At 38.0% G+C, this 24877-nt stretch overlaps 1 protein-coding gene across 4 annotated transcripts in view; it reads left to right on the forward strand.

The window, feature by feature from the left end:
* KANSL1 (KAT8 regulatory NSL complex subunit 1) overlaps nucleotides 1–24877 on the forward strand; it is a 185105-nt gene that overhangs the window by 108308 nt on the left and 51920 nt on the right. For all 4 annotated transcript variants that reach the window (XM_068530521.1, XM_068530520.1, XM_068530522.1 and 1 more), the window contains 2 exons: nucleotides 13741–13882; nucleotides 20851–20952. In XM_068530521.1, the coding sequence (XP_068386622.1) occupies nucleotides 13741–13882; nucleotides 20851–20952 (244 nt within the window). The remainder of the gene's footprint in view (nucleotides 1–13740; nucleotides 13883–20850; nucleotides 20953–24877) is intronic.

Consider the following 24877-nt stretch of genomic DNA (forward strand, 5'->3'; position numbering starts at 1 on the left):
ATGGTAATAGTACCTATCTGACAGGGTTTTTAAGTTACATGAATTAATGTATGTAATGTGCAGTGTTCTGAACATAGAAATTATAAGAATCACAAATATGGTGTTCTATACTATGTTATTTAATTCTCATAAGGAAGCATTAGTAAAATGAAATAAGACTTAAAGCTCCTTATTATCTGACCACTGTGCTTTTTCTCACTAGACCAGTTGAAAACCAGAGCCTCTAACTACATTGCCTTTTATTCTAGGAGCACATGAAAGATTTTTTCCTGTGTGCTAGGGGCTTTTATGAGTATTCGCAAGAACTGGTTTGTAATGAGTTAGGATGAACAATTACTGTGGTCACTTGTCAGTGATCTTGAGTTTATCAACATCACTTTTTTTTTTAACTGAGGGACCAGTACAGAATAATCTGCCTGTGAAGCCGTCTCCCTTATCACCCTCCACCCCTCATACATAATCCTGCCAAGCATGCTGGAACTCCATCCAGAACAAAAGATACTTGGTCTCTGGTTCCTGTTTCTTAGGTGTGTTTAAGGAACACACATTTACCAAAACAAATATTTGTCATTAGATGGAAAGGCTTGGAGTGCCTTAGGGTAGCTGAGTTAGTTCAGCTGGGTATGGTAGTCAGGAGTTAGGGAGAGCAGCAGCAGCTACCACTTACTGAACATTTATAATGTTCAATAAGTTGTGTTAGCACCATAATGCAGATCACTACTCACTGATGTCTCCAAGTTGTTAGGGCAGGGGAAATGTCTTTGTGCCTTCAGTCATTCTGCACCGCAAGCTACTTTGATCTCTGAGGGCTAACTAGGTCATTAAAATGTTTTCTTAAGGGTTTTTTTGGAAGGTGGGGTGGAGAGTGCACTTATATACTGTGTGGTAAACAAAAACTTTGATAGAATAATTTTCAAGTTCATATGGAAAAATGTTCAAAAGTTGCCAAGAAAACTTTGAAATAGAATATCTTATATATGTCACATAATTCGAGGTTCTAACTATTAGGTTCTGTTTTACTGTGTCTAAAAGCATCCAGAACATTCATAGTACCCTCTGTATGCATCCATTCAAGTTGTGTATGGTTGGTATTAAGAACATGGATCAAATACCTTGCTGGCAGTTTTCACTTTGTAATATAGCTTTATTTTTCCTGGTCTGTGTAGGTTTAGAGTAGGAGTGTGGACTATAATTTCGTGTTTCCCTCTGCAAGAGAGGCTAGAGTGGTTTATGAGATCTGTTGGCACCAAAGGCGAAAGGGGTTAGCTTCATTCTAGGATTACATTGGTTTTTATCTACTGGAAGGAAAAAGTTAGGATCATAGGTCTAACCTCTGTCCTCCTTCCCTCTCTCCATTCCTGTTTTCCTCCCTCCCTTTAAACAAATATTTGATTACCTTCCATGTGCCAGGCATTGTTCAAGATACCAGGGGTGTGATGGTGAACAAGACAAAAATCCCTGCTCTCCTGGAGAGGGTTCTAATGGGGGAAACAGACAGTAAGATAGATAACATGAGTAAAGTATTTTATATGTAAATTCAAATTATAAAACCAGGAGGAGGAATAGAAAGGGGTGTTGGGGGGGGGGCAGAGGCTTGCAGTTTTAAGATAGGGCAGTCAAGGGAAGGCCTCAGTGAAGTGACGTGAGGAAAAGACCTGAAGAAAGTGAAGAAGTCTGCCCTGGGAATAGCAAGGAAAAGGCCCTGTGGTTGATGGCTTGCCTGGCACGTGCGGTGAACAGCAGTGAAAGCAGTGACTTGAGTGGAATGAGCCAGGAGGAGAAAAGGAGGTGAGGCCAGAGAAGCAGCAGGGATGGGGTGGTAGTAGGTGCTGCATGACCATTTGGGGCAGTTGTAAGGACTTGGGGCTTTTATTCAGAGATGGGAAGCGACTAGAATGGATTATGGAGAGAGAAATAACATGTTCTAAGTTGTCCTTTTATACAGCATCACTTTGGCTGCTATATTCATGCTGAATAGTGGGAATGCAGTCAAGGATGAGAGCCAGACCATTTAGAAGGCTCTTGTAATAATCAGGGCAGTTTCAACCAAAGTAGTGTCAGTGATGTGGCAAAAAGTTGTTGAATACTAGATAGATTTTGAAGATAGTGCCAGTAGATTTGCTGATGGACCGAATGTGGAGTCTGTATGTGTGTTGTGTGTTTGTGAGAGAGAAGCGGCGGGTGAAGGATTTGAAGTTAAGGATGACACAGATTTTTGACCGGAACAGATCCGTCCAGTTAGAGCAGGTTTGGGGTGGTGTAAGAGATGGGGAAGTGGCAGGGGATGGGATTGGTTTTGCACACAGTTTCAGATGGAGGTGTTGAAAGCAGGTGGATATAGGAATCTGGGATTTGGGGAGGGGCAGTCTCAGCTAGAGATAAGAATTTAAGGGTCAGAAACATAGATGGTACTTAAAGTTATGAGATTGGATAAGATCACCTAGGAAGTGAGTGTAGAAAACAGGATTTAGAGGTGTGGGCAGTTGGAGTCTTAGAAGGAACTTTAAAAGGCAAGAGAAAAACCAGGTTAATACGATGTATTGAAAGACAAGTGAAGAAAGTAAGGAGGAAGGAGCAAGTGATCACCTGTGTTAAATACTGCTGATAGGGCAACGATGATAAAGACTGAGAATTAGACATTGGGTTTAGCACAGTGGAGGTCATTGGTGACCTTTATTAGCTGTTTCAGTGCAGTAGTTGGGGTGAGAACTTGGATTTAAGAGATAATGGTAATGGGGAGAGAGAGGTTAAACATAGTGAATATTTGTTGTAAAAAGGAAAGAGAAAAATGGGGTAATAACGTTTCCCCTGGCCTCTTACTGTTAGCTGTGCTGCAGGGCTATCCTGGTATTGTGAGTGGTACTCCAGATCCGTCCAGGGGAGTGATGAGCCTGTCTGGGCCACTTTTTGTTGCTAAGTTGGAAGTCAGGAAACACCGGGCCTTGGTAACCTTCTGTTGAATGGAATTTTTTACATGCCCTGTCACTGTGTTATTCTTCTAGTCCTGAGGTCCCTAACCAGTTCACCTTCCTCTTTTCCACCTTTCAGAGTTTTTCTTTGGTTGCCTCTTGCATTATTTCCAGGGTTTATAGTTGTGTTTGGCAGGGATGGGCTGGGAGAAAAGAGTCTACAGCATCTTTCCTGGACCAGAAGTGCTTCTACTTATTTTTAAGAACTGATAAATTAACTAACAAATTGATTTTTGATTCAACTTCATTTTCTTTTCTTTTTTTTAAAATAAATTTATTTATTTTATTTATTTATTTTTGGCTGCGTTGGGTCTTCATTGCTGCTTGCGGGCTCTCTCTAGTTGCGGCGAGTGCGGGCTACGCTTCGTTACGGTGCGCGGGCTTCTCATTGCAGTGGCTTCTCTTGTTGTAGAGCACGGGCTCTACGCATGCGGACTTTAATAGTTGTGGCTCGCGGGCTCAGTAGTTGTGGCGCACAGGCTCTAGAGCACAGGCTCAGTAGTTGTGGCGCATGGGCTTAGTTGCTCCGCGGCATGTGGGATCTTCCCGGACCAGGGCTGGAAACTGTGTCTCCTGCGTTGGCAGGCGGGTTCTTAGCCACTGTGCCACCAGGGAAGCCCCTCAGCTTCAGTTTTCTTGAAGATGTATCACTTGTTCCTAAACCTCAGTATCTCTGAATAATATTTCTGAGAGTATGTTCTTACACACTTCTTTCATAAGAACTATGTAAGAGGCTTTTTATTCAAGCAGATCCCTGGGACTCACTTCAACTCTTAAGATAATTCTTATACACACTAAGGTTGGAACAACATTCCTGGAGGTTGAACATTGATAAGAACGTTTGTTCTTTTATCTTTCAATAGCTGGCTCAGTGATAGTAGCAGTGGCAGGGCCAGGATTTGGAATTTAGTGTTCACTGACTCTAAACACTATGCTTGTTCCAACAAGCTGTATTTTATTTTTAAAGTGAGGAGAAACATGTTTCTCTATAGGAATTCTATTATTGTACTACAGTTAATCTATTGGGCTAAGTACAGAATTGTCTTTGTTCTAGAGATAGCCAGAAACAAGTTCTCCCCATGGAATAAGAAGTTCTGATGTCCTCCCTCCCCCTTCTTCTTACCTGTCAATACGTTGTACTTTTCTACTCTTTCACTCTCCTTTAAGGAGCCCAGAGCTGGGGAGTTAGGGAATGGTGAAGAGAAGAGGATTGTTTTTCTTTCAGTCTTAGTTGTGATGTTTGTGAGAAGCTTCTAAGTCCCATGCTGCTTACAATAGGTACTTCAAGTTGTAAGATGTGATCTTTGTCAAGTCTCTTGCTTTGGTGAGTGAGCTGGATCAAATAATAGCTACTCTAACACTTTAATTTATGGCTTTTGAGTGAATGGGATTACTTAACTAGTTAGGATTTTCAAAGGAGGAATTAGTATCACATACAGAATTTGAATGTTCTGACCTCAGTTTGATTTTTGAAAGGTGCTAAAATGGAAGTCACTCTAAAAAGATGGATTTTCTAGGCAGAAAAGTAGACAGAAGCTTTATCGGTTCACTCTGGAGGAGCCATTCTGGATTAGCAGTTCTTTGACTGAGATCCTTTCAGTACTTTGTCATTTTCCTTTATGAGTCCTATTCTCTAAAAAAAGGCACAGGAACTAGGCCAGTATTTTGTTCTGAATCTTCGTGCTCACATTCCATGTCCAGTTCTACACCAGCCACAAAGAACTGTAAGCCACTTCCATCCTTCTGTGTAATGCTGTATTTTTCTCCATTAGAACACTTCAGCGTGTCTAAGGCATTCAGGTCTTTCAGACTTCAGTTAGGTGTTTTTTTAAGGGTGAAAATTAAGCAGGACAAGCCACTGGCTAAATAAGTCTCATATTTTTTATATTTCCTGGGAATTCCTTATTTGTAAAAACTACATGTATGCAGATATCATTGAAAACTGATTTACAGCTAAAGCACATAGTAAGTAGTGCCTGTAAGAAGGCATGGATAATCCAGTTGAAGACCAATCATATGTATGACATGACTTGGAAATATGGAATACGTAAATAACAAAATAAGGGGATCCCACTAAGGTTGAAGAATACAAAGTAGTGAATTGTGAGATACAGTTCACCAGGAAAGACTCTAAGAGGGAGACGGTTTTTAGGGATAAAATATGTTCCTGGATATTTTCAGGTTGGAGACTTGCATAGAACAAACAGGACTCAGCCTCAGCCTTAGGACTGCTGAGGGTCTGTGTTGGAGAATTATTGTTTCTTATTTTTATTGTGCCTGGCAGATTATATATTATGTATATGTTACCATGTTTAATAAAAAGTCTGGCAGATGGGCATTCAGAAGAGTTTGAGGTACCATATATAATTCTTTAAAAGTTGGGGTTTTTTTTTTTAGTATATCGCAGTCTTAAACATGAAAAAATTGAATGTACCAGTAATTTATCTGCTGATCTGGAGAATAATAAATAACAAACTAAAGGTAGTTTAGAGGTGTCAGTTTATAAAGTTCAAAAGCGTGGACTTCGTGACAAGAGTACAATCAGCAAAATTCACAGTGTGGGAAATTCTAAAGGACAGATAGGTCTGTTTCTTCCACAAATAAATTGCGAGGGGGGAAGAAAAGGAAAACTTAAAATTTGAGGTGTATTAACCAAACGCAGTGTGTGGATGTTATTTGACTTTGATTTGGACCAACCAATGGAGATAATCCAGGAAATTTGAACAATAGCTATATATTTGACATTAAGGAATTACTGTTTTTTAAATTATGAAAGTTATATATGTCGAGTTAATTTACCTTTTAGAGACACAAAGAAAAATACATACCAGGTGTAATGATCTGATGATGGGGATTGGCTTCAAAATTAATCTGTAAGAATGGGGGATAGATGTCTTGGATGAGATAAGATTGGCCAAGGGTTGATAGTTGAAATTAGTTGGTGGTTATATGGGAGTCCATTATCCCTTAACTTGTATTAAAATTTTTTCATTTAAAATAAGAGTTCCAAGATAAATTAAAGAACATGGGCCAAGATCAGGATTGCTTATATTGTTTCATAATGCTAACATGGATTAGAGTCCTGTGTGATCTGGCCCTACCTACCTATATCCAGTGTCAACTCCAGTGCATTCTTCTCCTTCACTGTCACAGCTCTAGCTCCATAACCTGTATACAAGTCATTTCTTCTTCCTAAGACATACCACAACCCTCAGTATCTTCTATATCTCTCCATATCTTCTACCCCTACCCCTTATCTCAGCAAGTTTGCTTGTTCAAGTCCTAACTTACTCTTTGGAGGTCAGGTTAAATGTTTATACCACAGAGAAGTCTTCCAGATCCCCCCCCCCCCATCTAAATCTGATGTCATAGTTATGATCTCCTATCTCACATTTTGCATGATTATTTGTTTATTAACATGTGTCTTCTCCATTAAACTCTTCAGTTTACCATTCTTGTTTGCTATTATTGTATCCCCAGTACCTAGTAAAATCCCTGGTAAATAATAGGTGCTTAAATATTTGTTAAATGGAGGGGAGAAGGGAAGAAGAGTTCCTGGTGGATTGAAAGCTTGGCTGAAATAATCTGCCAAAATACTCAAATCTCATTTCAGTTTCAGAGGTCATCTGGTTTAAGTAGTAAGAAAAAGAAAGAAGGTTTAAGTGTTCAACCCCCTGAGTCTTTATCAGGATGAATTGGATCTGGTACATTTATTTCCAGTTGCTACAGACATCTCTGGAAAGCTGATGTAACCAGTTAAAGTGACAGGCACAAACTGTCTCCTTAACCCACTGTTATCTATAAGTTTTATTTTATAGCTAAAACGTGGGATATTTGATGCTAGACAGTTTGGTTCTTCCCCCCACCCCGTACTTTATTTCCCTCATCTCTGTTAATTTGGGAGCACGGGGTTAATGTCATTGAAGTTGTGGCTGAATACAATGTCTGTTCTAATGAACTACTTTGGATTTCATGTTTAGAGTAGAACTGCTTTAGATGACTCTGAAGCCCAACCCTCAAGAAACTCTTGAGAATTCTGTTGCTAATTGAAAACACCTATTTCCTGATTATGTCTGCCTCTTAGAGATTTCTTTTCATCTCTTTATTTCTCTTGTATCTTTTATGATATGGAATTGAAATCCAAGGTTTATATTTATTTAATAACTGTTCTTTTCTAATATACGTATTGTACTTTGCAGTTAGGATTACATCATTTTATGAATGCCACATCATGTGAGACTGATGTTGCTATTATTTCTAGAGGTCAATTTACATGTCTAAGATTATACAAGGTAAATAAAAGTAGTAACTTGACTTAAACCAATCTTCCTGCTCTTCCCTCTATTCTTTTCACACTGCTTTTGAGCTAGGTAGTTAATACTTGTATACACATTTTTTTAATGTGACTCTTAGTAATATTAAGATTTTACGTTCCTATCCCATAGAGACCCTCACTCTTAACCCTGGATAACAACTAACACAGTCTAACAACTGTGTGCTCTGGATGTCTGATGGTGATCTCAGTTTTACTTAGTCTGCTTTATTGGTTTTTTATAAGTCATCTAAAGATCCTGGAGATTTCAGAATGTAGGTGTTTCAGACATTTTGCACATTTGGACGTAGCACATAACTATCGGATCGGTTTTGGTTGAAAATTGTACTGTGTAACTTGCTGCGGACAGTCATTTTACTTTTATCTTGTTAATGGAATCTTTATTTGCATAAAAGGGAAGAATTGGAGATAGGACTGAAATCAGAATCAAAGATGGAATTGCCACCATTCAGGCCTTTGCAGCATACTGTTGTTACTTTAATGAGATTTAAAAACATTCCTAGATCAGGGAAAAGTATAATCCACCAGCACTGTTCTACTGGACTTAAAGATTTCCCATCCTGGACTAGAACTAGGTGACTTAAAGGCAGCACTAGGTCAAGTGTTTGACATGGCTCAGTGCCTAGCTTTAGTGTTACTTGTAGGTAAATCAGCTTTTGCTGCAGTTTATCTTTGAGAAAAAGGAAGTACAGTATCTACCCCTGCTGTCTGTGGCAGCATTGAAGATAGGATTGATCAAATACAATCTCTTTTATTGAACTCATTGACAGTATGTTGGCAGTAAGGGGTGTAGCAAATCTTTGTCTTTTCTCTGTGTTAGTAGAAATTACATTCCTTGTTGTTTTTCTTTTAGTAAGGTTAGTGGTAACCACCTCTAAGTTAAGTGATTCTTAAGGTGTAGTAGAAAAGGTTTTATCATTGACACCTTTGAAGATTCAATGGATAATATCTAATTTGTAATAAAAATGGAAGGAGCTTGGTCCTCACATTTAAGAGAAGTTAAATCTCCTTACATCAAAGTCCCCATGTTGATCTGTTTGTCCTCTTCTAATGGAACATTACCATTCAAGAGGATTTTAAAGAATTAAAAACAAAAATTAATCCCATTTTTGTTTTCTACGTTGGCCAACATGTAACCTGAACTCTAAATTTTCTAGTACTTTCCACTATTTAGCTGTAAAGTGTTTATAAATACGAGAGCTTTTTTAGAGGAAATGATTTTTTTGTTCAAGTAAATAATTATTCTTAGATCCCATAGAATATCTTAAGTTCTAGGTATGTGGTAATATTCTACTAACCCTGTAAAAAAAAAAGAACTATTAAAGCTCTGTAAGTTCACATAGCTAAAAAAGAGTCTATTTATACAACATACACTATTTTATACAAATAAATATTGGTACATAGCTGGCAACATTACAGTTTACTATTCATGTGATATTACAAAAGCAAATATTAGTACTGTATCTTTCTGCATTTAGGTAACCAAAAAGCAATTCATTGTGTAAAAGTTTAATGGATTTTTATACAGCACGTGCAGACAAAGAAAATTTACCAGTAAAACATTTAATAAAAGCAAGGAACAAAATACGAGTTAAAATGAATTCCCATTCAGGTAGTAAGTAGCCCAGTACATGTAGACATATATGCTGGTGCAAACTGGCATAAAGTACATGGCAGAACAACACCTTGGAAAGCATCCTAGTGTCCTGCACAGACAGCACAGAGCAATTATTTTACTAATTATTAGCACAGAGTAAGCAATAGGAAAGAGTTTGAAAAGAACTCTGTGGACTGTTGGAATCCACATCTTTTTCTTCATTATTGATAATGACTGCAGTAGAAACCAGTTCATCATTATATTTGCGTAAGTATCACTCTGCAGCCTTAGTCACGTGTTCTATTTAAAGCATGACCCTACTTTTAAATCAGTGTCTCTTGTTTTGAGCTATAAATTATCAGAGTAATAAATTTACATTTTGAATATTAGGGGCAAAATCTACCTCTACCTCTGGTAAACTGAGTTTCTCTGGCATGTTGTTTTTGCTCAGGAAACAAAAACATAAACTCTTACACTTGAAGCTGTTATTCTTGCACTATGTTTTGTGCTCTGCTCTGCCACTGGGGTGTGGTAACATCTTCACAGCTCACCTCAGGCTTGCTAAACGGTACACCTCCCACCTTTGTTAACAGTTCAGCTTTCTGTCCATGTTGCTGGTATTTTGAACACAAGATACTTTTTGGACACTTGGGGTGGGGTTTTCCATTTTTCATTAACTACCACATTGTGACAACTTCCTGCTGAAAATTACATCTGGTTAGAAACTGTCATATGACAAATGTATTTGTAGAATGAAACCTGTTCATAATTGGGGGTTGCAGTCCTCCCTTAATGCTGCCTGTCTTTAATTAGTTTATTTGTCTTTAATTAGTTTATTAGCCAATCTCCAAAAAAATATAACCAGGACGTTAGGTTTTGTATTGGTATTTAGAATAATACTTGTATATCAGTCTGTTAGTTTTGACCTTAAGAAAATTGAAAAGGGCTGTTCATTAATGTGAAAAGAAAAAATGTATTTATCCACCAAAGTTCTTGTGAACTGAAATGTTTTAAGGAATTTTCTTTTCCTTTTGTATTTTCAAGTTTTCACACAGTTAAAGTGTTGTGGTTTCTTTCTTATTTTTTCCTTGACCTCAGACAAGAAAGAAAAAGAGAAAAAATCCTTTTGGTTAAGATGTGTCAAAATTCAGAAATAACAAATAAGTTTCATCTTTCCTGCCAATTCAGAGTGCTTGATGTCCTGGAACACTTTCATGAGAAGGCTTATGAGCTAAGTTCAGGATCATTGGGAGAGACTGCCAGGATTCTTTGTCCGCCAAGGGTGACTAAGGAGGAAGTGCTGTAAATTGGCCAAGAAATCATCTTTCCCTTGCTTTGGTTTTCAACATTAGAGTATTATTTTGGCTAGCCACTGTCAGTTGTTAAAACAGATTTGTCTGGGAATAAACTGTCATTAAATGGATGTTGTGTTAATTTTATTAATCACTTTTTGGCTTCGAATTGCTGCCTTTTATGATATTTGACTCCCCTTCTACTTTGTTTCCTTGAAGACTTAGGATTTGTAAAGAAGCAGAGAAGCTGTGTGATTCCTTACACATAAGAGTGACAGGAAGAAGTAAGGTTTGAGGAGATTTTATTGAGGAGAAGTAATGTGATTTATGTTAGGAGTGGGTAGTTAAGGAGTTATTGGAGTAGCCCATTGGTGGTAGATGGGGACTTGGTACTGTGGTAGCTTCAGAAATGAAATGAACCTGTAAAACCAAGAGATTTTACAAGATAGGAAGGTTGCGAACCTTGAAGAGTAATGAAAGTTGGAAATGGGATATGAGGGTTAACTAGCTTTACCTCTTTTAGAAAAGGGGGGACATTTTTATAGTTCAAGAATGATCCAGAGGTTATTCTTGACCTCTTGAGGTTCTTTCCTGAATTTGGGCTGGTACTAGACCTGCAGCCAGTATTGAACCAGATAATAGTACTTAAAAAAGAAAGTATCTTTATATCTTGTGCTTTTTCCATTAAGGTTAGGGAACTATATGCCTTGTTTCTAAAGAGGAATAATTGGATAATACTTTATCACAATGGTTGGCTTCAATGGCTTATATTTGGACTGTATTGAAGTTAGTAAAATACTATTGCTATCCTTGATCTTAGTTATTATGGTATGATTAACTCATTTCTAATTCTACTATGGTTAGATTTGTTCTCTTTTATTATAATGTATTTCACCCTATCAGTGGACTATGTTAAACTTCACTTACAGTCACTAAAAATGTTTGTTAGTGAGTATGTAGAACCTGATTGGAGATGGGGCTATGGGCAGTATGACTACTTCTTCTCTCTTGGAATAGAATTTTGTGGAAGATCATAAAATATTTTGGTTACAGAATATACCAGATGCCAGTTACCCCCTCTAATATTAAAGTTGCCATTTTCTATCAGACTTTTAGTTTTTAAAGAGCAGTTGAACATTACATTACAGTTAGAGCTAAAATCTAACTTCTTTTCTTTAATTAATTAATTTATTTATTTATTATTTTGGCTGTGTTGGGTCTTCGTTGCTGCGTGCAGGCTTTCTCTAGTTGCGGCGAGCGGGGGCTACTCTTCGTTATGGTGTGTGGGCTTCTCATTGCCGTGGCTTCTCTTTTTTGCGGACTATGGGCTCTAGAGCACGCGGGCTTCCGTAGATGCGGTGCATGGGCTCAGTAGTTGTGGCTCGTGGGCTCTAGAGCACAGGCTCGGTAGTTGTGGCGCACGGGCTTAGTTCCTCCACTGCGTGTGGGATCTTCCCGGACCAGGGCTCGAACCCGTGTCCCCTGCATTGGCAGGCAGATTCTTAACCACTGCGCCACCAGGGAAGTCCCAACAATTCTCATTATTGCTTTTTGGGTTTTTAAAAAGTTTTTGTATAGTTTTTCCATTCCACATTGTTGAGATTTAGTCGTGTTGAGACATATAGTAATAATTAAACTGATAAACAATACTCCATTAAATTCCTTTACTACTTGTGTATATCTATAGTAGTACTTAACTTTGTTTAGCTTATTATTATTAGTTTTTATGTTTTTCCATTCAACATTGTTTTCTGAGATACAGATAGTTCTGGTTAATATGTTTCTATTGCTATAGAAAAATCCAGTAAATTATAGTGTATCTATTTCCCTACTTTAGCAAATTAAATTGTAGCTAATTTTTAGTTATTACCAACTATTGCGGTGAACCTGTTTCTTCATGCAGATGTGCAGGTTATATTCTCTGAAATAGAATTTCATGATGGCTAGGTATACACATTTTCCACCTAACCAAGTATTTCCAGATTACTCTGGAAAAGTGGTGGTGCCAGTTTTTATTATTGTTGGCAATGTATGAATTACTGTTTTCTACATCTCACCAACACTTGGTTTTTCCAATCTGGGTTTGAAATGACTTCTTAGTATTTGACCTACTAATATTTTAACCAAAATCTAACAAGGCCTGGCATATTTTTATGTGTTTATTGGCCATTTGGATCTCTCATGTGAATTTTTAATTTATTCATCTTTTGTTAGATTATCTTCTTCTTAAACCTCTTTGGTGGAGTTCTGTTATATATTCTGATGTGTTATTTTTAGTTTTATGTGTTACAGATATCTTTACCAACCAGTAGCTTGCCTTTAACTTTATTAAATCTTTTGCAGTATGTTGAAAATTAGCTAAAATTTTTGTGTGTCTTATTTAAGAAATCCTTCCCTGCCCTGAAGTTCCAAAGATAATCTTATTTAGGTTTGACTTTTCAGATTTAGGAATTCCAAAAATAGTGAATTATATCATAAAGAAAGGAAATAATTTTACTTTTTTCATGTAAAGAACTGGCATCTCAATGCCATTTATTGAATAATTCAGTCTTTTCTCACCGCTCTGAATGCCCATCTCTTTTATATATCCAGTTCTAAGTTTGGGAGTTCTGTATTCTGTCCCACTGGTCTTTTTGTCTTTCTAGACTGCCTTAATCACCATAGCTTTACCCTAAGTCTGTAGTGTGAGTTTTCACCATACTTTCTTTAGAATTTCTCTAGTGTTGTTCCTCCCCTCCACCATTGTGGATTTTTGGATGTTTGTAAGTTTCCAGTAACGACCCTGTGGTGGGGGAATTCCCTGGCAGCCCAGTGGTTAGGACTTCGCGCTCTCATTGCGGAGGCCCCGGGTTCAATCCCTGGTTGGGGAAATAAGATCTCATAAGCCGTGCACCTCAGTCAAACAAACAAAAAACCCTATGGGAGATTTGATTGGAGCTTATTTGAATTTGTAGGTAGATATGAAAATTGCCATCTTAAAAAATCTATCTCACCATTTATGTTGGTCTTTTGGTTTTATTATTTTCTCTGCAAAGATCTTTTGTGTATAATATTAGCATTTGTTAGTGTTGTAAATAGTTCTGTTTAAAAAAAATGAGTCTTTTCTACTTGTTGGCACTTGGAAACACTATTAATTTTGGTATGTTGATCTTTACTCGGCAACTTTGCTGAATTCTTGGTTAGCTTTATAATTTGCGGTGTCTTGGATTTTCTGTGTAGATACGTAATCTTTATTCTTTATGTGTCTTAAAGTAGAAAATATTTCTATCTCCTGAGAAATTAAAGCAATTCAGAAAAACTGTTTGCCACAGACAGGATCAGGATACTTAGAAGGCAGTTTCAGCTAGTTAATTTGGGAAGTATCTATGTGAAGAGTTTTATCCACGTGTGTCCTGTGACATACATACATACACATACATATAGTCTTAAGTTTTTCTTGACACTAGAGTTAGTCTGTATAAGGGCATTTAGACGTTAAAACCGTCCCACTCCCATTTAGTATAAATGTTGCTGCTACTCTTGGATTTCACTCAGTTTATTTCCTTTTAGGAGGCGCAGGTCAGAATGGAGATGGGCTGCAGACCGAGCAGCTATTGTCAGCCGCTGGAACTGGCTTCAGGCTCATGTTTCTGACTTGGAATATCGAATTCGGCAGCAAACAGATATTTACAAACAGATACGTGCTAATAAGGTAAGGGATAAGTGTCTGGTCTTTTTCAGCTCAGCTAAAAACTATCATTATCCCCTTTTCCCCATCCCTCAGTAACTCTTAACTACGTCAGAGAGAATGGTTTAATATGATCTGATATAGCGGTTTAATTTGTTTAAGAGCCTGGTGTTACTTAGCATAATGCAGACAACACTGTTAGAATATAATGTTAGATTAGCTCATGGGTTTAGAACAAAACAGTTTGAATATCTGGGCTAACAGGGAACATTTAAAAAAAGGCACTATTTAATGTAAGCCATTGACCATACCTGCATATTTGTTATATTTATGGAAAAGTGGTGATGACAGTATTTTCATCTTATTTTTTTTACTTAGATGCGTTTCTGTTTTACTGCTAAGCTTCCCTTGCTTTCTTGAGGAAGAATAAAGTTTTTCCTGAAAGATCATTCAGGCAAGATTAGACAATGGTGATTTCATTTTCCTTTGTTCTCCTGCTTGCAGTGGACTGACTCTTAACGATATAGCTTTTATCTTTAACAGTGATACTTGTATAGTTTTTCTTCTGAAAAATGTTCTGTGCTTATTTGGAGTTTGACTGGGGGATAAATGTACATGGAAAAGAAATCCATTCAGTAAATAGTTGAGTGACTGCTGTGTACCAGCACTGTTCTCCTTGGTGGGGTCACAGTGGTAAATAAAAATCCTTCTTTCTTGGTGCTTATGTTCTTGCAAGGTACTTATTGTGTTAGCTTGATGCAGTGACCTCCCTGACTGAACATGTGGGTCTAGATGAAGTATCTACTGCTCCTAAAAATAAGTGTCACAACGTTTTTGTCCTGCCTTAGTGCTGCTCAAAGCCTTAAGAAAATTGCTATATACCATGAACTGCATACATTAAATTAATTAGTAGACCAAGAGTTAAAGGATGACTAACTGACAAGATGAACAAAAGGGTAAGAGTCTGAAGTAAAAGTCCTGCAGCCTCCCTTATATATTATGTAAGCTTTTATTCCAAACATTTCACTGGAGCATTCTTTGAGCTTCTTCCCCAAATGGGCTTATATGTAATTCTCCAGAAGTTCGGTAGAACATATTATAATTGAGGGCAAAGTCCAGAGGACTTACCTTAAAAAATAATAATAATAATTTGTTCCTTTAGGATAGGGAACACATTAAATCCTAACTTTAAAAGTTAGCGCAAATGAGGAATTAAATCTAAAAATATTCACCAAGGATGGTAAACATTATGCTTAGCTCTTTTTCACAAAGAAAATTAAGTGATATTTGTAGAATATGAGCTGGAATGTTGATAAAGAATATCTGGGAGATGACTGGATATGCCTATCCTGAGGAGAAAAACAGTCTTCCTCTGTCATGGACACCTCTTCAGTGTCTGGTTTTTTATAGCCAGTAGTTAAGAGAGAATTTTCATATTTGAGAACTAGAGTCTCTTAGTAACAACTGAGATTATTAGAATGGTAGTCAGTCATATTTGTTGCTTTATCTATTTTATATATATATATATATATATATATATATAATTATACGTACTGTGTGTTTATATATGTTTATGTTATATTAGTTCCTCATTATAAAACTACTGTATTTCATAGACTCAAAGATGCTGTTGATTGTAAGCTGCACCATTGTTATGTGCCACTAAGAAGTGATTTCAGTTAAATTAAGACATACCATCTGGAACACTGTTGTGTTTTAACTTTCATATTCAGTCAGCTTTTTTAAAAAAGATGTTCCCATGTCTTAGAATGAGAAAGGAAAAAACAGTGTCTGTACCTTGAGTGTGGACTATATACAGGTACATTCATGTGTGTTATTTAATGCACAAAGCAACAGCTTACAGGCTTGTAAGAAGCAGAGCTAAATTTGAACTCAGGGCTATTTATCTGACCCCAAAGCATTTTCTGTCTAACATATTCTGCTGTTGTATCCTTTTCATCATTTCTCTTGAGCATATTTATTGAAATTTCACACCTGGTAAATAAAACTGAGGGGGAAGGCACAGGGACCTAGAGGGTTCTGTTGCTAAAGGAGACTTCTTTCTCTTAACACGCAGTCTTTCTCTTAACACACAATCTTCAACATCCGTGTCTAGTACAAAACATTATATTATTTTTTTATCCCTTCTTTTGACTGATCTGTCAGATTACACAGCGCCTGCTAACTAAGGATGGAAATGTTACTGGGAATGAGAGATGGAAGAACAATGAAACTTGTGGATAGAAAAGCTGCTGAATGAGAATAGCAGTAACCTAGAGTACCTGTCTTCAGAATTGATGTAAAGCAGTTGAAGTTTCCATCTTCATAGGGTTATAAGGCATTATGGACAGCCATGTCTTGTCTAGGTAGCCCAGGTCGATCTTGTGGTGCTGGTTTACAGTGAGGTCACTGATTTATCTTAAGGTGGGTAGGAAAGCTTCATCTATTTAGAATGAAGTAGGAAAGTGAGTATGTGAAATTGCACCTTAATTTTTGTTTTACAGATGAAGAGGTGGTTTTGTTTTTTTTCCTTGTACTTTGACTCCATGTGTTACCTGAAATTGGTAAAGGGAAAGCAGTTGACCCAAGTGTACAACTTAGTTTTTTCTTTTCTTTCCTTTTTGCTTGCTTGCTTTGGCCCTGTTTTATAATCAGGCTTAGCAGCACAGTTTCTTCTACCATTTCTTCCTTTTTTAGTTTTACTTCATTTTTTTTTCCTTTTTTTAATGTAGGACAGATTTGTATTTCCAGAGAGGAATAATTTATAAGGATGTGTTACGACTTCATGCAGCTGTGACCCTTCCCAATTTCTGTAGTCCTGTGTTTTCTAGTGTTTAGTTCTCTAGGCCTGGACAATCCAGGCATGGTCCTGGTTCTGACTTTAGGAAGTGATAGTGAAGGGTGGGGAGACTCTCCTGGCCTTTTAACCTTGGCCTTAGAGTCCAGTAGCCTTGAGGTTATTGCTGCTTGTGGCTAATGCCACAGCCGTGTAATGTTGACCCAGTATAAACCCTGAATGCTAGGGAATCCCAGCTTGGGGTTGCCATGACAAGTGTGGAGTGGAACTTCATGGAGTTTTCTTTGCTAATAATGATCTTTCCTTTCGTGATTATTAACTATATTTATTAAGTATATTTTAGGAAAATTTAAGTAATCATGTAGACCTCTCCATAAAGCCTTACTTCCATCAGTCTCTTCTACCCAGCATGTGGTAGACACTCAATAAATGTCAGCTGAATGAACAGATTTTAGCTGTTTCTATGCTTTTTATTTGCTCATCTTCCTTTTAGTTGCTTTCATCCTTTTTGGTATGAGGTACAGTATAAAGGATTTAATGGTTGGTTTTGTATGCTATAATGAACGAACAGAGTTTTGGGGGTCAGGGAAAGAATGCATGGGTGAATGGTAACATATGAATCAGCATAGCACTTGAGTAAATATTTGCAAAAATAGATTTGATTAAAACTAATGCACATTGAAAAGACCTTTCAACAGATTAATAGGAGCTCTTTTGTTGCAGAGGCCAGAAACCTTTACTGACTCTCTGACTGTTCTCTTCCCTCACATCCCAAGAAGCATATTTGCATAACTGATTGATTCTGTCTTCAAATATATATATATCCAGAATCCAACCACTTTGATCCAACAGCGGTTCTTTCTGCTCCTCTATTTACTATCCACTCATCCACATGTCAACACAATAGCAAATTGATCTTTTTAAACCATAAGTCAGATCATTGCTCCCTACTGCTTGAAACTCTCCAGTGATTTACCATCTGGACATAAAAGCTGAAAGACAGGGAGTTACAAGGCCCTGCACCCCCGCTTACCTCCTCTGCCTTGAGCTTCTGCCTCAGACTCCACTCATTCATTTTCCTTCAGCCATACCAAATTCCTTCCAGTTCTTAAAGTTATCAAGCTGGCTCCAACCTTGAAACTGTTGCATTAGCTCTTCCTGCAGATATTCCCAAAGTTTGTTCCCAAGTTTCTTTCCAGTATTTGCTCAGACACCACCTTCTTGGTGCATTTTACCCTGACCGCCTAATATGAAAGAGTGCCTACTCCCACTTTATTATCCTCTCACTGTCCTTTAGTTTTTTAGCATTTAACACTTTCTAATGTGCAACGTAAATTTTACTTACTCATATTGTTGATACTCTGTCTTTGTCCCAGTATTAGAATTGTAAGCACTTTGAGGGATGAGTTTGGATAGGAGTAGGGAGAAGGATATGTCTTCTTTCTTTTCCTGTACCCCCAGCACCTAAAAAATGTTTGATGAATGGAGACACGATGGCTTGATTTGAATGAATGAAAGCCAAAACAAAGATTAGCTGGGTCTAACTAACCCAGCTTTTATCCCTAGTTCTGCCACGGATTGGCCTATTGACATGACCTTCGACCTGCATCCTCCCTGGGTCTATAAAATGATGGGGAATAAATGGTCCCTACTAGGTCTTTTAAAGCTTTCACAGGAGGGTGTCTTTGTAGTCTCTCAGGTGTTTTTTAGAAATTATTTGGTAGTTTAAGGAGAAAAATTTCCCTTTGGAAAATATTGGCTGTTTTATCCTGACTTACCTTCTCACCTAAGAAAAATTGAGGGAGTAACTTTATACCTAATAGTTGGATTTATTTAGGCTCCTAGCTATAATTAATATAAACTTAATATTTTCTTGTTCAAGGGCAAAAAGTTTTTAACATAAAACTCAAAAAATAATTATTATGCATTTCCTTTCTTGGTGTATAACTCTGCTAGGGAATACGGGAGATTCGAATACATTTGTATTTTGTCTAAGTCCTCAAGGATCTTACCATTAGTTAACATTTAAATGACAAATTGAGGCAACAATAAATGAAATAAATAATTTGGCCTAAGATTCTGCTGTGGAAATAAGATTTAGATATACAGAATGTAAGATAAAATCACGATGCTTTAGGAATTCTGGCAAAGTGGATAAAGAAAATAAGGGGCTCAGTTAACCAGGGACATTTTCTTGGAAGGAGGTGGGACTTGGCCTTGACAAGCTTTTTGAAGCATAACCTTTTGGATAGATAAATGTAAGAAAAGGGCAGAATCAATATAAACAAAGACATAAGAACAGGTAGTGGGTAGTATTGTAACCTTTAGTTGCATTTCTTTACCTACTACTTTGTAATAACTCCCAGCTCTCAACAACAACTTCATATATATTCAGACATTTTCTAGGAGATAATGCGGTTAGTGTAACAATACTTGGAGAAAGTAGTTGGAAATAGATAAATAAGGTAGGGACGGATTATGGACTTTGCCAAGATGAGTTTGGGCTAGCTTTATATAGGAGATGGGGAGGTGGTTTAGGCTCTTAAGCAGAGAAGATGTTGAATGCAATATTCTGAGAAGGGAATGTTGTACAAAATAGCTGCTTTTTACAAACAGTTTTTACTTCGAAATGGAAAAGTTTGTGAGGTCTATTTTATGCTTCTGATTGAAACAAGAAAATATTTTGCAGCTAGGGCAAATGTTTCTTGCTTTCGTAATAACCTCTCCCTCTTTCTGCGGAGTCTCTGCTTCATTTTCTGCATAGCCTAGGTATAGTCTTATTCCAGAATAGGTAACTTGTTGTTTCTTTTACGGCGGGGGGGGCGGGTGGGGAGGTCCTGTTTTTCTTCCCTTTTAAACTGAGGTGAAGTTCCATTGTTCCTTCTTAACCACCACCGGACCCCCAATCTCTTACATCTCCTATTTCACGGAGATTTTTGTCTTAGAAATAACCTCAGGGACAGGATCCTCTGGTTCATTGGCTCACAAGAGCCTATGTCATAATGGCCTAGGGAGCTCAAATTGATAAGTCAAAGTCTTTAGGCCCTGAAATCTGTTGATATATTTTAGGATGTTCGTTGGGGGATTCTGATGCTGAGTCAAGATGATTGAGTCTAGTATTTTTCAATTTAGAGCTTGCATTAAGACTTACCAGGGAAGCTTTTTAAAAACAGAATACCCAGCTCCCCACCTCAGAGATTGTGAGTAGATTTGATGTTGGACCTGGGCAGGTATAGTTTGATAACGTTTCCCCCAAGTGATTCTAATACAAAATTTCCATTCAGAGCTTCTTATCAGTCAGATCTCCTTATTTTCTAGACCAGAGAAAGAGAACCAAAGAGCACTTGCATCCCAGTCTTTCTGTTACAGTGTCATAACTGGATTTTGGTCACCTCTACTTGCGTTCATGGGAGATTCATGTCTGTGGTTTTTGTTTATTTTTCGTAGTAAGCTAACTTCTGCCTTCACCAAGCTGGGCCCATGCTGGCTAAGGAGAGGATTTGTGGAGTCATTTAAAATTTCTTTTTACATTTTTTATTTTCTGGGATGAATGTAAAATCTGAACTTGAAATTGTCAAGCAGGAACCTAATCTGGAGTAATGCTTATGCTTGTGAGAAACAGGTGTCTTTGGAGCAGTTTTAAGTTTTTGGTTTCTAAGATACTTACCGTAGAGACTGTTCCACCTTTGTTTCACCCGGTGGTTGTGGTTGCTCAGAGATAGCTGGTTTAGCTCATCATTTATAATTGTAGCACTTCTAGTTTGGTCATCCTTAAGCCACATTTTTGATCAAGTTAAGTAGAAAAACTGCATTGCTATTGTTAATATGGTATAGTCTGGTTGGTGATATAGTGTAAAATACCATACTCTGATAAAGATCCCAGATCTGAAAGATGTGAATAAAAGATGCTACAAGCCATGTAGGTCCGAACATTCAAGTGGAAGAAAGGGGAAGCTTGGGTTTGAGTCTTAGGCGGTATTCATGGCTACTGCTAGGGCCTTTTGTTGAAATCACTCTTGGAAGAGCAAAGCTGCTGGTGGTATATTTTGTTTCAGAACCATAGGATAAAGGAAAAGGCCTCTGGTAAACCAGACCCGCCCCCCCCCCGCCCCCCCCGCCCCTAACTCTTGATATTAACTCCTAAATTAAATTTGTAGCTTACACCACTTAAGCTGTTTTTCTCTCTGTCCTGCAGGGGTTGATACTTCTTGGAGAGGCGCCTCCCCCAGAGCACACAACAGACTTATTTCTTCCACTTAGTTCTGAGGTGAAGACAGATCATGGGAATGATAAATTGGTAAGTATAAAAGACAGAAAAGGGAAAATGAGTGAGAATTTGAGGTGTAGCTTCAGCATAGTTTATTCTCTATAATAAGGATCCTTGCATTGGCTGAAGGAAGGGGTTGTATCCCCTTTTATCACCTCTGGCATTTTAAGCTCTGAATTCCTGAATACGGCACCACAGGGCCCCTCATGCAGTTGTGTAGCTGACTTTAAAATTTAAAAGCAGCTTCTAACTCTCAAGACAGCACAGCCAGAGCAAGTGTGACATTATGGAATATTCCTGGGAATTAGGAGACCATGTGGCTCTGATAACTTTGATAAGTAAGGTAACGTTTCTGGGCCACTATAAAATGGAAGGGTCGGACTAGAGGTTTGACTCACAAAGATGTTGAAAATGGTGTTTGAGTTACCCCTTTAATTCTGTAATGAGGATAAAGCTGTCGTTTTTTGTAATCTTCTGTTTCCTTAGAGCCTAGCTCAAATCCCTCGTCATGATTCCTTCCCTTTTCCTATTTGTCTCATTTTTCTTCTGAATTCCAAGACCACTTTTAATTTATTTCTTTCATATTTTTACTTTTCTCAAAAGGTCACGGGCTTTTATGAGTATTAACATTTCTTGTTTTAAGTAATTTGATCTAAGGAAAACTAGATTTGTGATGAATGAAATTTGATTTTAGACTTAACAGAAAAGTTGCAAAAGCAGTACACAAGAGTCCCCACATATCCTTCCCCTGCTTCCCCTAGTGTTAACAGCTTGCATAACCATTGTTCAGTGTCAAAACTAGGAATTAACATTGATACAGACTACAGATTTTATTCCAGTTTCACTTATTTTCTCATTTATGCCGCCTTTTTTTGGTCCAGAGTTCCACATTCCATATAGTTGTCATATCTCTTTAAAGTCTCTTCCAGTGTGTGAGAGCACCTCAGTTTTTGTCTTTCATGACCTTGACACAAGAGTATTGGTAAGTTATTATGTGTAATGTTCCTCAGAATGGAGTTGCCAGATGTTTTTTCGTTAAAGGTTATGCATTTTTTGCAGTAATTCCACAGAAGTGATACTGTGCCCTTCTCACTATACCATATTAGGGGTACAAGATGATGGTGGTAGCTTTTTCACTTGGTTAATGTGATGCCTGCCAGGTTTCTCCACTGTAAAGTTAGTATTTTTCCCTTTGTAATAAATGACTATCTCATGGGGGGATACTATGCATTTTTCTGTTGCTCATTATACTTTAATCCACAGTTTTATCATCTACTGGTGGATTTTTCCTGCAATAATTATTGCTGTGGTGTTTACTAAATGGTGATTTTCTGTTTTCTACATTTGTTCATTGGAATTCTGTTAGGAAGAGCTGTCTTTTCTCCCCCATTTATTTCGTCCATCAATTGGTTATTTATTTCAGGATGGTTTTATGGATATTAATTTTATGTTATGGATTATAATCTACTATTAGTAGTTATTCAGTTGCAGTTGTCTCAACTTTTGGCATTGGGACCTCTTTCAGATTGGCGTCTGTGTCCTTTCAACATGCCCCCCCCCCTTGTTTTTTGAGCACTCACTTTCTGGCACCCCACAATGTTCCAGGCTCATCTTGTATTTTACCTGTTCCAGCCCTGCTTCTTTTTATTGGAGAACAGGGTTGTTTTTTTGTTTTTTTTTAAAATTAATTAATTAATTAATTAATTAATTATGGCTGTGTTGGGTCTTCGTTTCTGTGCAAGGGCTTTCTCCAGTTGCGGCAAGTGGGGACCACTCTTCATCGTGGTGTGCGGGCCTCTCTTGTTGTGGAGCACAGGCTCCAGACGTGCAGGCTCAGTAATTGTGGCTCACGGGCCCAGTTGCTCCACGGCATGTGGGATCTTGCCAGACCAGGGCTCGAACCTGTGTCCCCTGCATTGGCAGGCAGATTCTCAACCACTGCGCCACCAGGGAAGCCCCGAGAACAGGGTTTTGAAACCAAGATCTGGGTACTAGTTGTGCTCATTGCTACTTGGTGTCATTGCTTCTATCTAGGACTTCTCAACAAAGCTAGTAAATATATATATATATGTATGCTGCTACATGCATACACACACACACACACATATATTTTGTTACCCACCCATCTGTATATACACTAAAAACCATGAGTTTATACTAGTACCAGTCTAACACCACAGCCTTCCTCCTTCCTTATTGATACTTATTTGTTCAATCCTAGTACCATATAAAGTAGTTTCATAATTGCCAGCTCATACTCCTGTGAGAAATATCTTTACTAACCAGAGTACAGTATTGTATACAGTATGTTAGCACTATAATAAACAGTCAAAATACTATTTCCCCGAAGTTGTACTTAGGTTAGTTCGCCTTTCAGTGTGACTATGCAATTATTTTGTAATATAGTTAAGTTCTTTTGTTACTATAGTATTCCACTTCTTGTTGCCCACACACACAGTAGTTGATATTTATTATTTTTTGAGTATGCGAAACATTACTACTGTGCTAAGAATTAAAGCTGTACAAAAGGCTATAGCCCTGTTCCTATTTCCACCTTCTTTCCATTGTGTTCCCACCTCCTGTAGGTAGCCAATTTCATTAGTTTTTGCATTATCCTTCCTTCCTATATTTCTGTTGCACAAATGAGCAGATACATGTGTACTTTCTTACATCTCCTTAACTACTGGGTAAATATTCTTTAAAAGACTAGATTTGAAATTGAGGGGGTTTTTTGTTTGTTTTAGCAAAAGCATTGCTTCTGTGGCTTTTGACAAATGATGTCATTATTTGTGTTTGCTTTTATTTGCAAAATAAGCCTCACTTTTTAAAATTTTTTTGGTCTGCATTGGGTCTTCGTTGCTGCGTGTGGACTTCTCATTGCAGTGGCTTCTCTTGTTGCAGAACACGGGCTCTAGGTGCATGGGCTTCAGTAGTTGCGGTGTGCAGGCTCTAGGGCGCGTGAGCTTCAGTAGTTGTGGCGCACGGACTTCAGTAGTTGTGGCGCACGGGCTTAATTGCTCCGTAGCATGTAGGATCTTCCTGGATCAGGGATCGAACCCGTGTCCCCTGCATTGGCAGGCGGATTCTTAACCACTGCACCACCAGGGAAGTCCCAAGCCTCATTGTTCTACCTTTCCTTGCTTTGTGGAATTGATGGAGTTAACAAGTGAACTATTAAGTGAAGGACTAATGCTTTCCCAGAAGTAAAGCATACAAAAATGTAAGCTATTGATTTTTCTTTTTAAACATTCAAGGTATAATCTTCCTACCATTGGTTACATGGGAAGAGTGTTCTTTCCTTGAAGTTTTGCAGTCATCAGGGACAATGAATGGTGCATTGGCCCCCACGAGGGTTTTGAGATAGAGAGTAGAGGGTTAGATACTGGCTGGAGAACGTTTGATCCACAGTATTAAAAAACACTGACTGGGCTTCCCTGGTGGCGCAGTGGTTGAGAATCTGCCTGCCAATGCAGGCGGCACGAGTTCGAGCCCTGGTCTGGGAGGATCCCACATGCCGCGGAGCGACTAGGCCCGTGAGCCACAACTACTGAGCCTGCGCGTCTGGAGTCTGTGCTCCGCAACAAGAGAGGCCGCGATAGTGAGAGGCCTGCACACCGCAATGAAGAGTGGCCCCCGCTTGCCGCAACTGGAGAAAGCCCTTGCACAGAAACGAAGACCCAACACAGCCAAAAATAAATAAATAAATTAAAAAAAAAAAACTGACTGACCAATTAGGACTTTTAAAATAAATTGGGCTGTGGATAAATAAGTTGAACAGTAAGAATTTATAAGGCTGTTTTTGCAATTACCGTATTTCTCTAGATTCTAGAGAAAGATTTTCAACAGTGTTGGTAAATACAGATCTTAGGTTTAGTAGTCTCTGGACTTGTAACAGCATTATGCTGGTTGCATTTTTAGAAACGAATAATTCAAAGTTTTGTTTTTAACTTGTCTT

The sequence above is a fragment of the Eschrichtius robustus genome, chromosome 20, assembly GCF_028021215.1.
Source record: "Eschrichtius robustus isolate mEscRob2 chromosome 20, mEscRob2.pri, whole genome shotgun sequence".
Classification (NCBI taxonomy): domain Eukaryota; kingdom Metazoa; phylum Chordata; class Mammalia; order Artiodactyla; family Eschrichtiidae; genus Eschrichtius; species Eschrichtius robustus.